Here is a 13044-nt window from a genome sequence, read left to right on the forward strand (position 1 = left end):
GATATTCTATTGTTGATTTTGTCAGGCGTCAAACCCATGGATGTTGACACGCACCTTGGCCCACCCCTCCCCTTCCCTCCCTCGATTGCCGATCCCAATCCCCCCCCCCCGCTACGTATCCGTCTCTGATTGGGCCACCTCCCCAAAGCCCCCAGAATAAAAAGACGGAATTTTTTTATAATAACCTCCCCCCCGCCCCCACTCCAGTCCCCGACACGTGTCATTGCTCTTCTTCCCATTTTTTTTCATTTCAAAAGTCATGGCGAACGACGCCGTTTGCTCGCCACAGCCTATACACCCGAAAGCAAGTCCACCCCCTTCTCTCCTGTGGGTCAGTGATTGGACCACGTAGAGATAAGGAGGCTGCTTGTGTACACGTGTTCGATGTGAACGGACGGGTGGTGTCTTGCTCCAGACAGATGAACGGTGGAGATCTGTTTTGTTTCGTTTAGGCGGAGAAGCACTTGCAGACCAGAAGGCTCGAGGTCATTTTAATGGCTCCCTCTCCCCGCGTGACCGTAAAATTCCTTTCTGTTCTCTCTCTTAACTTGGTTCTTTTTCTTCTTTGCAATTCTTTTGGTTTCATAGTGATGTTCATAATTCTAGGGTTCAAATCGCCTAAGTTGAACACGCTAAAAAAGAACTGAAAATTTTGTTTGTGGAGTACTGTAGGGGGCAGAATACCTGCTGGGGCGGTGAAGATTTGGCATGGCGGAGATCTGCTGCGGAGTAGTTAGCGATGGCGAGGCATCGGCACCGTGCAAGTCCAGTCCACGAGCAGCGAGGCGTCGGAGAATGGAGATCCGGGGGATCAAGTTCGCCTCCAGTTCTGAAACGGAAACCGAAGAACAGCCAGAGAAGCGCCAGAAGGTGGAGGTCCATGCTGGGTCGGCGTCGCGGCTGTGCGATAACGCTGTGCATAACAGTGCCGAGGATGAAGGAGAAAAGCTTCGAGAGACACAGAAAGTAGCGTCCGGTACGAAGGAGATCAAGAAGGCAGTTAAGCCTGCGATCGTGTTGGCTCCGATCGTGAATCCGGAACTGTTGAGCTCCCTGATTGCTCGCGAGAAGTATCCGAGGTTCGGTGTGGCCTCAATTTGTGGGAGGAGGAGAGACATGGAGGACGCGGTGGCTATTCACCTGTCCTTTTGCAGGCCGGTACATGAAATCGGCAGTAGGTTTCACTACTTCGGCGTCTACGACGGCCACGGTTGCTCTCACGTACGTATAGTACCCCAAAAATATCTGGTGGTTTCTATTTTTCTGTACTTTCTAGGGTTTCAAATTGATCGGAGTGTTTGGGTCGTAGGTGGCGACGAAGTGTAGGGATCGATTACATGAGCTGGTAAAGGAAGAGGTGGAGGGCAAGGAAGCGGCGACTATGGAGTGGAAGGATGCGATGGAGCGAAGTTTCTATCGCATGGACAAGGAGCTGATCTCTTGGAACGAAAGCGTCGTAGGCGCTAATTGCCGGTGTGAGCTCCAGACGCCGGAGTGCGACGCCGTTGGATCCACGGCGGTGGTGGCCATTGTTACGCCGGATAAGATCATTGTCGCTAACTGCGGCGATTCCAGAGCTGTATTGTGCCGCAATGGCAAGCCCGTCCCTCTCTCCACCGATCACAAGGTTAGCTTTCGATCTGCATCAACTTTCTTGGCCGTGTTTGGACGGATGCTTGAATTATTTTATCTAAATACTTTGCTTATGACAACAGCCGGATCGTCCAGACGAGCTGAACCGGATCCTAGCCGCCGGAGGGAGAGTCATATACTGGGAAGGGCCGCGCGTTTGCGGCGTTCTCGCCATGTCAAGAGCCATTGGTACGATCACCCCTCCCGCTGTCGTCTCTTTTGGAGAAAGATATCATGTTCTTATATCGTTTCACGGTTATGCATTTATCCAGGTGATAATTATCTGAAGCCATATGTGATCTGTGAGCCTGAGGTAACGGTGATGGATCGGACTGCCGGGGACGATTGTCTGATACTGGCGAGCGACGGGCTCTGGGACGTGGTTTCGAACGAGACGGCCTGCGGCGTGGCCCGCATGTGCCTTGGAGGAAAGTCTCCGCTATCCGCGGCGGCTGTTGTCCCACTTCCACCGGAGAGCGATGGCTGCCGGGAAAACGCCGACAAGGCATGCTCCGACGCGTCGATGCTGTTGACGAAGCTGGCTTTGGCCAGGCGTAGCACCGACAACGTGAGCGTCGTGGTGGTCGATCTGAGGAGCGACACGTAGCGATGCGTGTCGCTTTTGTTCAATTTGACCTACCTGCCCTTGTTTTTGTTTATTTTTCTTCTACTTCTTTATTGTTTTTGGTTTTTTTTTTTTTTTTTTTCTTTTCTTATGTAGCTAGGGTTGGGTGGAATGAAATGAATGAAAGGGGGTAGCCATTTTCGGAATTAGGAGAGGCGGCCAGCCAGCTGGGGGAAAAAAGTGAATATGAACATACAAAATGAACCCAGCTTCTCTCTCTCTCTTGCTGGTCTTTCTTATCTCATTGTTAAATATTTTATATGAAGAAAGCTTCTTTTGACAACGCATGCTTTACGTAAAACCATGCCATCCTGCACCATTTCTACGAAGACAGACAAAAATACTAGCTTCTGCAAATACAAAAGCTGGTTATAAGAATCACTTGCCCAGTTCTTGTTGCTCGTTTCATGTTTGAGTGGATTAACCGCCACACATCATAATTCCCGAAAGTATTTGAATAATTGATCTTCCATAAAAGCAAGCTATACCTGGAGAACGAACGAACCCTCGCAGTGAAAAGAATTAGAGAGATCTAGCAAAACCCAAAGCCGTGAATGAGGGAATGATATCAGGAAAATGGCAGCAGCTTCATTCATGAAAGCGAAGATGGGGTGAACCATCCAAAGATATATAATAATCCGCATCACACAGTTGCAAACTCACGACAGCAAACAAACTTGTAAAAAAAGGTGGTAACATTCAACTCGAAAGGAGAAAATGAATTGAAACTTTTACCAAAGGAAGCGAGGCTCTCTCGCTTAGAACCTATCTGCAATATCAAAGCAGGCAAAACTATTATTATTCTTTCATCCGCTTTCCCCTATATTTGCTTGTCTCAGCTCTCGTCTCCACTGCTCTTTAATGCCTTCAGTTTTCTGTATCCCTTGTCGGTGCCGAATATCCTGTCAAAGCGGCAGCAAATTAAACTTCCCAAGCACTTCATTAGTTTCATGTGCAAATAGAATAAAGCATCCACAGGAAAGCATGTTATTATTATGAGGGACTTATCCAGTTGTCCTGGCATTTGTTAAAATGAACAAGATAAGAGAGAGTATCAAGATAAATCCAGAATGATTTTTGGACTAAGATATGAAATAGTTAAGATAAAATTGGAAAATATTTCAAAATTTTTGTCAAACTGTTTATTAAATTCTTTGAAATGCATTAGAAGATACAAAAGTTATTTTTTTTTTATATGTAGAGACCAAAATATGCTTATTTTGAGGAGATGAGATATACATATTTTGAAAAATCAAGATAAAAAGTTATTAATGATTTTTTTAAAAATGGTCAGATAAACTTAACAGATATGTTGAAAATAATAAAAGTCTGAAATACATCTCATATCTTAACTTTTCCACCTCATATCTTGATTAACAAATGCCTCCTTAATATACAAAGAGATACACAAGCATGATATGCAAAAATCATGCCCCTCTACCAGAATTTCTTCCAGTCTGCCCCACCATATGGCGCACACATACTATACTGCAGTCTTCTAGCAAACCCTTCCAAAAACCATGTCAACTCAAGAAAAAGACGGTGGCTGAGAACAAACACCTGGAATTTAGGGCTCCAAGAATATTGAATGCCTAGTCGTATTACAAGGCATGGCGATTTCATCAAACGGTCAGACAGCCTACAAATCAATTGATTATCTGTGCATCAAGCAGCATTTGGAGGAAAACCAACTAATCAAACATCTAGGCAATAGCATAACATGCATCAAACAAAACGTTTCATCATTAACTCAACTCAATCAATGAGCTTACTCCCAAGATTTCGGCCCTATTATTGGTCTGTGCATTCCATGGCATCCAGTTAATGTTGCATCTTTTCGTCTAATCCTTGTGTACTTAATCCTCGCCTCCTTTTTTTGGATATATAAACACAGCTTGCTTGGACTTATTCAAAAATCACATAAACTTGAGTATTTGACTGCCGTACTGTTCCAAGCATGGCAGTATTTTTTTGGTCAAAAGAAAATATTTTCTTTTCCTCCGTCATGTAGCTTTGAGCTGCTTGCATGGATTCATCCTTTTTGGCTATTTATCAGGTTGGTTTTCCATCAAACACTAGAGTTGCAGCTCCATTGTGTAACTAAGGCAAAGACTCTTCTAATTGTCTCCATTCCAGCAGTTGGCATGAATTTCCTTTTGATATCTCTACTCTTAAGGCAGAGACTGTAGAATTCATGTAGCTACCCCACCTAGAAGGATTTAAGGTTTGTGATAGTTGTTGTCGTATCTCTACTCCAAGCTGTTTTTAATTGTCTTGTGCTAGTAGGTCTTTATGTTTGTCCATTCTCTCTCCAATTTGTCAGCAATCTCTTGCTCTTTTTCTATTGGGTCTATCATAAATTCTCTCCTTTCTTTTTTCACAAAAGATTTTCCAGCTTCACTTTTGTTACAGATTTGAGCCGAATATAAAAGGACCAGTAAATGCACCTATGAGGCAAGTGGATGAAATGCAAGAAGTTTGTGGCACAACCTTATAGAAGACATGGCCATGGATAGAGATAATTGAAGAACTAGAATTCATGTGCTCCACTTAGTGGGATTAATGTTTGTTGTTGTGAAGTAAAATGAGGAAATGAAATTTCAATCAAGCAAAGGTAGGGACTCCAGAACCCAAAAAAAAAAACTTTTTCTTCTCAGATGGTGAATGAGAAACTAAGAAGAGTACAAGGAAGAGTGCTGCCACTGAAAGGAGAAACCTAAAAGAGTACATGCACTTCAATAAGATACCAACACAACCCATATGCAAACAATGCTCTAAAAAGAGCTATCAGGCTAGATAGGGATTTCAATGTCATTCTGACAATTGAAAATAATGTAGTTCTCTTTTGCCTTCATTGACACAAGTCCCAGTTCAGCTGATACAATCACAACGGCATGAGATTGTCCGCTTTACACCTAAGCTAATTAGATTTGGGGTAATCCCGTTGGCTACCATGGAAAAAGACTGCAAGCAACTAAAGACTCAAAATTTTCAAATTAAAAAAGGCCACTATATTAAATAATTACTCAATTTTTTAACTTTCAACCATAGAAATCAATCATAATTTAGGTTATTAATATACACAAAAAAAAAAAAAAAAATCAAAGATCAACAAACTTGAACCATCAAAGGATTAAAAAGGGACAGTAGAATGCAAAATCATCTTTTCATAGTGCCACGGTTATCCTTGATTCACCAACCTCAAGCATCATTTTAACTATAGTTGTTCCTGTTTCAACATGCAACCTAGAATGCTTTTCTAGAAAGCAACAGAACCAAAATCTTACCGGTCCATGTACACAAAAGTTGAAGAGTAGTTCCCAGACTTTGTGTAGAGTAGTCGGTGGTGATAATCATGAAAATCAGCACTGAACATGAATGAAACAAATGTCAGCCATGTCAAGCTACATGGCAAACTTAAGTGACACAAAAGATTTGCCAAAATAAAATCTAAGAAATGGACATTCTCACCCTCCATACAAGGGCAAGAAGTTTGAGGGGCTCCATGGGAAATGATAACCAGAATGTGCCTCAACTGTTTCCAAAACTCTAAGTACCATCCACAGCCACAGAGTTAGCAGATGAGGCCCAGTGATTGCAGGACCAACAATTGTAGCAAATCCTAGGAATAGGATCTCAGCAGGGTGAGCATATTCAGAAGTCAGTCCAAATGGCGTTGCATACCTGTTGATTCGACAAACATGATATGAGCTGCAAAAAGAAGCTAGACAGGAATGAACACCCAAACTGTGCAACTCATGAGCACTTGATGCTTTTTACTTACTCGTGATGAACATTATGGACATGCTTGTAAAGCCATTTTGTATGTAAAGTCCTGTGTCCCCAATAGAATACAAAATCCTCCAGGATGAAGTAGAACAAAATTTGTGTAGAAATAACCTTCCTGCTCAGCAAAATACTTGAAAAATTAATCTAACAAGATCCATGCACCAAATCAGATGAAATCAGTACAAGTACCAAACAGAATTAATACAGCTTATGTACAACACAATGCAGCATCTGAAAGCAAGCTAATATTATATTAAGAAACCTGAAAGTACCAGGATGGCAATGGGAGGCTACTTCTCATGCCCATGAATCTGAAGACAGGATACGAAGCAATCATAACTGGCAGATTAACGCAAAGATGATACAGTATTAAGCGAGTGATACATTTCTCCTGAGCTGCAGCTGAGTTATTCTTTGTCTGCAAGGCCAAAACAATAGTAACACCATAAATGCACATCCAGCAATATTAGGTTGAATAAGTAAGTTATCCATTTGACAATTATCAAAATATTTAGTAAGTAGCTCATTAGAAGTGTCTATGAGAGATTACAGATGCCTGAACTTATTTTAGTTGTCCAATGTATTTTCTCTTTCACATATCACTTTGAAAGAAGTTTCATGGCCTCACAATTATATGCAAAATAAGCATGCAACACTTTGTCATATTCAACAATTTTCAGGATTAATATTGCAAAATATAAAATCACAACTATTCCTACCTGTTAGCCTTGTCCTCCCTCCCTTTTTATCCCAATTTGCAATCTTTCTGTTTATTTCTATATTTATTTATTTACCATGATGTTACAACCCTCGAGTAGAACTCATCCTCAAAAGCTAGCTGTTAAGGGGAGGGTGCCCAAGAGATTATCAACCCCACACTAGGAGTCTAAACTTCAAATATGGGACAAGTCTCATACCCTGCAGTGGACCATAACATACCACCACGCTCTGCAGCCCAGCACCCACGATAGCAGGCAATGCACTAGTCCCGAGCGAACACTGCAATGTCGATGTCACCTCCATCGCCACTCGCTTACACCGAGAGCCATGGGGGCCGACTTTGATACCACTGGTCCACTGTTACAACTCTCGAGTAGAACTCACCCTCAAAAACTAGCAGTTAAAAGGAGGGTGCTCAAGAGATTATAAACCCCACACCAAGAGCCTAAACTTCCAATGTGGGACAAGTTCCATACCCTGCAGTGGACCATAACACATGAGTAAAGATAAATATGCATTAAAAGGTAATGTAACTTGTAATCTTCATGCTCACAATCCCAACCCTTCCATTTGTAATTTGGACACTGCCTAATTTGAAGTACAACTCAAAATGAGTATGAAGATGGCATAAGATTTCCAGCAAAATAAAAATCAAGAAAGAATGATGAAAGATGGAAGAAGAAAGAAAAAGTGGGAGAGAAGAGAACAATGAATCCTGCTAATAAGCAAAAACCTAAACCTATATTATCTTCCTTATAAGGGCATTCCTAGAGCAAGACTCCCCACTTTGCAAGAGTCAATATTTGTATGCAGTCTTTCCCTTGCTTTTTTTACAAAGAGGCTATTTTCACAACTCAAACCCTCACCTTTACAAATGAGCAAACTTACCCTTACTATCAAGGCTCACCCTCTATATTATCTCCCTTAATGCCACATATCTATATTTATGTGGTGCAAAATGCAAAAGACTGATCACATTAAAACTTAAATAAAGCGAGTATGTAATATTAGGGTGCTTCCAGTGTTTATATTGCAGAATATAATTTATACCTACTACTGTTGCTTCCTGTTATCCATATTCTCCCTCCCTCTCTTCTCCCAATTTGTGATCTCTCTGTTTTTCTTCTTTTTATTTAAAAAGGACATCCTCAATGCATGAAACTTCCCACTCTGCAAGGATTGGGGAATGCCCATTTTGTAAGCAGTGTTACTCTTGCTCTGTGAGGCTGTTTTTCTTCTTTTTATTTATTTATTTACCATGAGTAAAGATAAACATGCATTTAAAGACAGTCTAATTTATAAATCTTTTTCTTACAGAATTTTTTTTTTTTTTTTTTATAAATCTTCATGCTCACAATCTCGACCATTCCTGTTTATAATTTGGGCACTTGCCTAACTTGAGGCAAAAGTAATGGCAAAGTGACTAGAATATGACTTAAAAATTTTCAGAAAAATATAAATCAAGGAACAAAAGATGAAAGATCAAAGAAGAAAGAAAGAAAAAAAAAAAGGAGCTACTATAAAGCAGAGACACACCCCTAGGGCTGCTGTGTTGGTGCCACTGTCATGTCGTACATGGTGACACAACAGCAATACGTGTTGGACATGCCACATGGCATGTCCCCTCTAGGCACACTTTGCCTCTTCAACTTCCTTGCAAGAGACTAGGGTTTCAACAATTTGTTTGCTTGACTTTTCAGTTATCTCCTCTTTGAATGTCAAGCAAGACTCTTTACTTTCACTCTTCGCGTTGAAACCTTACTGGTGAGTAGCAACTATGACGACTGCAACAACTGTTGACTGCTACGATGCCACGAGTGGTGAGTCTGTGACTGCGATGACTGCTGCTTGGGCCTGGCAAGTGGCAACTTGTGACCGGACAACTGGGCTTTCTGGTTGCTGCTTGGTGAGCAACAACTGGCAGCAAGTGGCGACTGCTGCTGCTTCGCAAATCCCAGTGAGTTGCGAGTTCTGCGACTGGACTCTTGTTGATATACTATACTTTAAATAGATTGCTTGATATATATTTTGAGTTTTATTTATTTCCTAGCTCTAGTCTTTATGTTTATCTATGAATCAGAAATACATGTTTTGGTGTTCGAATTTGAAATGAGTAATGACTTGTGAATTGGTTGCTAATGAGATTAAACTTATTCATTTGGAATCTTGGATTATAAATATTAAATGCATATTTATGATTTTGGGCTACAGTTTTGGCACTTTCTTATGTCATTACAAATATAAAAATATATTTTATTAATTAACATATCCCGACCATGTCGCATCCTACTTTTTTGGATGATGTCATGTTCCCATGTCTGTGTCCATGCTTCATAGAATAGGAGAGAAAAGAACAAAATATTCAACTAATAAAAGAAACCCTAACACCTAGATTATCTCCCTTAACCCCAGGTATTTATTTTTTTGTGGAACAAAATACAAAAGATTGGTCAAGTTAAAACTTAAATAACACAAAACAAGATGCACTGTGAAAACTGAGAACATCTGTAGAACCTTCTCTGCTGAGCATCGAAGACAATGGTGACTAGTGAAGATGAGAACAACAATGATAAGGCTACAAATGTCAGATGAAGAAAATAATGACATTGGAGGAACAAAATTATGATGTTAGGAAAGGACTGCGCTATCTGTCCACAAGCACATTCCAGGTTAACTGTTTTATTCCTTTTTTGACTGACATCACGTGTCAGAGAACTATTTCAAGTCTCAATGGCACCATCTGGTCTCTTTCAGTTGAAAAGTACCCATCAAAATTCTTGATTCTAGATTGGACACCTACATATTGTCAACATCTTAGTCAAACAGAGAAATCCCTCCTAACGAAGGTGTAAATGCTTGTCACAGCCTAGAGAGAAAGACACGGAAGTCAAGAAACAAATTGCTTAAGCATGAACTAATTGGAGTGAGGATTTCATTGTAGCATTGAGGAAAGGGAAGAAATAAATAATATATATCACTACTTATAAGAACCTGGAGAAAGGAAACGGACATCTGGTTTGACTTTCAGAAGCATACAAGCATAAATATGGCACTAGTTGAAATACCAATCAATCACCTGTCCAAACTCATGATGGATGGATATAAACAAAACAAAAAACAACCCATTTTGTATGCCAAAATCGGAATTGCTGACCCATACACTATTCTATCTCATTTGGCAGCATGAAAGAAAAACAGTACCATGACGTATATCCGGTGTGACTGCATATGCACAGGCATGCAAGTTGAAGTGAAGTGAGTTTAAAACTAGTTCCTTACCAAGCTTGTACCATGTGTTCGAAAAGATTTCAGCCTTTTCAACCAAAAGCCAACAGTCAAATTTACATGGACAGGAAAAATGTCTACATTCAATAATATACATATTGTGGTGCCACAAAAATCAAGGCTGATAAAGGAAATGTAAAGGAAGCTAAAAAGGAAAGATAAGTTTGCCTTAATATTGACAAGAAAAACAACACCCCCCCCCCCCCCCACCAAAAAAAAAAAAGTTGACAATTACACCATTATGACTACCAACTTATTTTTCTTTTCTCCTTCCATGCCAATATCTTGTCACATGATGAAATTAATAATCCAAATTAAGGAGTAAAGTACCTGAATTTTATACTTGCTTAGCCACCCTGCTCTTTCAAGGTATATAAAAGGTATCCCCGATAAGAAAAAGACACTTTCATGAAGAAAGAAACTCCCAAGACATGCCAGTTGAAAATCACTGAAATGAGTGATCAGATACTGCATATAAAAAAAATAAAAATCTTACAAACTGATAAGAATATCCCATAACAATGAATAAAGCAGGAGAATTAACCATTTTCTCAGATCATCACTCCAAACCATGAGATCTGAACATAGTGGAAGACAAATTTCCCAATTCTGATAAGAGAGATAATAAAATTTCCTTACATGTATTACCAAAGATAATTCAAGGCTTCCAATGCTATTAATTTAAGATGGTCAATTTACTTTTGAACTCCTAATGCAAGATACTCGCCAGTATCCATTTCTCCATGGTAATACACACACACACACACACATATATCTAATCAATTACAACTGCACTATATCATTCAACTCCAACCATCTTCTGAATTCCTACAATTAAGGAGAAAACCAAAAGATACAGGAGAAACTTGTTAGGGAAACTTGTTCTAACTTCTAATGAAAGAAAAGGGCAGGTCAGGAAAGCAGAGATAATCCTTGTAGTTGTAAGTCTTGCATGTGCTACGGAAACTGTTTCATCTGGACCATCATCCATGAAGTATAAGGTACAAGGTTCTTACAGTAAAGAAACTACTGTAGAAACTTGAGTAGATCATGTACGGTAGTCCATATTTACAGGCAATGCCTACTCGAGACGTAGCTAATGGCCGTCTTACTACAGAATTTTGGTTCTTAGCCTTTATGCAGCTAAATATGGCAATTACTTATAGATATAGAGCCTGCTTAACCATTGAAGGATCTACGAATGTCTATAAAGGTATATATGACATCAACAAATGTGACTATCGAAACCCAGAATACCAGACCTAAAAATCAGTATTTATGACATCAACAAACATTGCTTAGATCGAATATTCCATCTCCAATTCTTCCCACACTGAATTTCTAAAATTCCAAAAGAAATCTGAAGCAATAAAATACATGGAGGGAAACCCAAAAAAAATCCAATTCTCCCCTCACATAAATTAGAAATCTAATAAATAATAAATACACACAGTCATGCCTTCCAAATGGAGCGCATCGAAAGCAACGTTGTAACCCCGCCTTCCACACACTCGTGTACGTACTGTAGATACATACATACATGCAGATACACATATAGCACATTTATCCACGTATCTTCAAAAGATCAAGAATAACAATGCTCGACGCCGTAGAAGCAATTTCAAGCAAAATACGGAAAATCTAGGGCAAAAACAACAATAACGGCTGCAAAATTAAAAGAAAAATAATAATGTGTGTTCGTGAACAGTAGCAGGAATAGTTGAAGTTAGCAGAGATCAGAGTACCAGCCAACAGGATTCGACGATGGACGCCATCAAAACCGGCGAAGCGGAGCTCGATCTCCGGCCGGCACAGAGATGCGGGGAGAGATATGGAAGAGAGCACCGCTAGTGAGAAAAGAGAGGAATGGCCATGAGATGGGACAGTCTGGCACAGGAGGCTGGGCTTGTGGGCCCGTGGCCCTCGACATACATAAATAAATAAATACACACGCACAAATCGGATACGCACTTGAGAGCTCGCCGTTGCCGGACGGATGATGAATGGAAGAAATGTGCAGGCTGTGACTCTAATTTATGACCACGTAAATACATTTTAATCAATAATAATTACATTATATTATATACATACTTATATTCTAATTTATAAAAAAATAAATATAAATTCAAACTTGACACCTCTAAACTTACGATGCCTTTATTTTTCCATGGTAAATATTTTATTTAATCACTCATATATTACACATGTTAGTGATTTATTATTTAATATTTTATATCATATAATAAATCTAATATTGTAGCCATTTTATAAAAAAAAATTAACTCTTAATAAAATCTTATAATTACATAAAATGTGGTTATATATATTTATATTTAATCATGTCTTCTCGATCTTATTATTAATTTTATATTTGAGATAACTATTCTTATGTGACTCTCGGTATTTGTATTCTCGATTAAGAGATAAAATGTAAATTAAATTTTTAACTTTATGTAAAGTAATAATCAAACTCATAACTCACTAAATGTTTGACATATGACTTCATACTTCTATATAATATAATTGATCAAGGTGTATGAATTAATGTTTGTTTCAAATGGCCTCATCTTCATTACAATAGCGTGCTTATTCTTTAAAGAAGTTATTTTTTTTACTTTTTTCTAATTAAAAAGTTTTGAGTAAACAACCCTTTAAAAACAAGCAACTGATGTGAAGATACCCGTGTGCTAGGCTGCTAGCTAGTTTTTAATTAGAAATTAGTAGGCAATTTCTAGAGTAATTTGCACATCTTTTGGAATTAGCCCCCCCCCCCCCCGGGCCCTTTTTTTTTCTTCTTTTCATAGAAACTACTCTCAGAAATTCTGGATCATAATATTATTAGAAAAAAAAAAACTACTAATTCCAATCTATTATTTTCCAAATTGCTACCAATGTTCTAAATCAAAATAAAACCACTGGTTAAATCAGATAAGACTTACCTGCATATTCTAAATCTATAAATTAATAAGAAAAATATGGCAAACTCATTTTAA

At 39.1% G+C, this 13044-nt stretch overlaps 2 protein-coding genes across 6 annotated transcripts; one reads left to right on the plus strand and one right to left on the minus strand.

Moving 5' to 3' along the window:
- The first annotated feature begins 524 nt into the window (after positions 1-524).
- Positions 525-2540, plus strand: LOC127808817 (probable protein phosphatase 2C 24). The gene is made up of 4 exons (XM_052347462.1): positions 525-1221; positions 1310-1627; positions 1716-1821; positions 1905-2540. Exons 1-4 carry the CDS (start codon positions 709-711, stop codon positions 2237-2239), a joined length of 1272 nt encoding a protein of 423 aa, XP_052203422.1. The 5' UTR covers positions 525-708; the 3' UTR covers positions 2240-2540.
- Positions 2304-12063, minus strand: LOC127808822 (methylsterol monooxygenase 2-2). 5 transcript variants are annotated; one of them, XM_052347481.1, is made up of 9 exons: positions 12023-12051; positions 11797-11898; positions 10382-10519; positions 6319-6464; positions 6042-6161; positions 5729-5941; positions 5545-5625; positions 3818-3896; positions 2304-3159 (listed from the first exon to the last, which is right to left on the minus strand). In XM_052347481.1, exons 2-9 carry the CDS (start codon positions 11824-11826, stop codon positions 3064-3066), a joined length of 903 nt encoding a protein of 300 aa, XP_052203441.1. In that variant the 5' UTR covers positions 11827-11898; positions 12023-12051; the 3' UTR covers positions 2304-3063. The 5 variants fall into 5 exon arrangements, with proteins under 5 accessions (XP_052203441.1, XP_052203433.1, XP_052203458.1 ...); XM_052347473.1 differs by having other exon boundaries at positions 11797-12063; XM_052347498.1 differs by lacking the exon at positions 10382-10519 and having other exon boundaries at positions 11797-12063.
- Between the last annotated feature and the right edge of the window lie 981 nt (positions 12064-13044).

This window comes from Diospyros lotus, chromosome 1 (genome assembly GCF_014633365.1).
Source record: "Diospyros lotus cultivar Yz01 chromosome 1, ASM1463336v1, whole genome shotgun sequence".
Lineage (NCBI taxonomy): Eukaryota > Viridiplantae > Streptophyta > Magnoliopsida > Ericales > Ebenaceae > Diospyros > Diospyros lotus.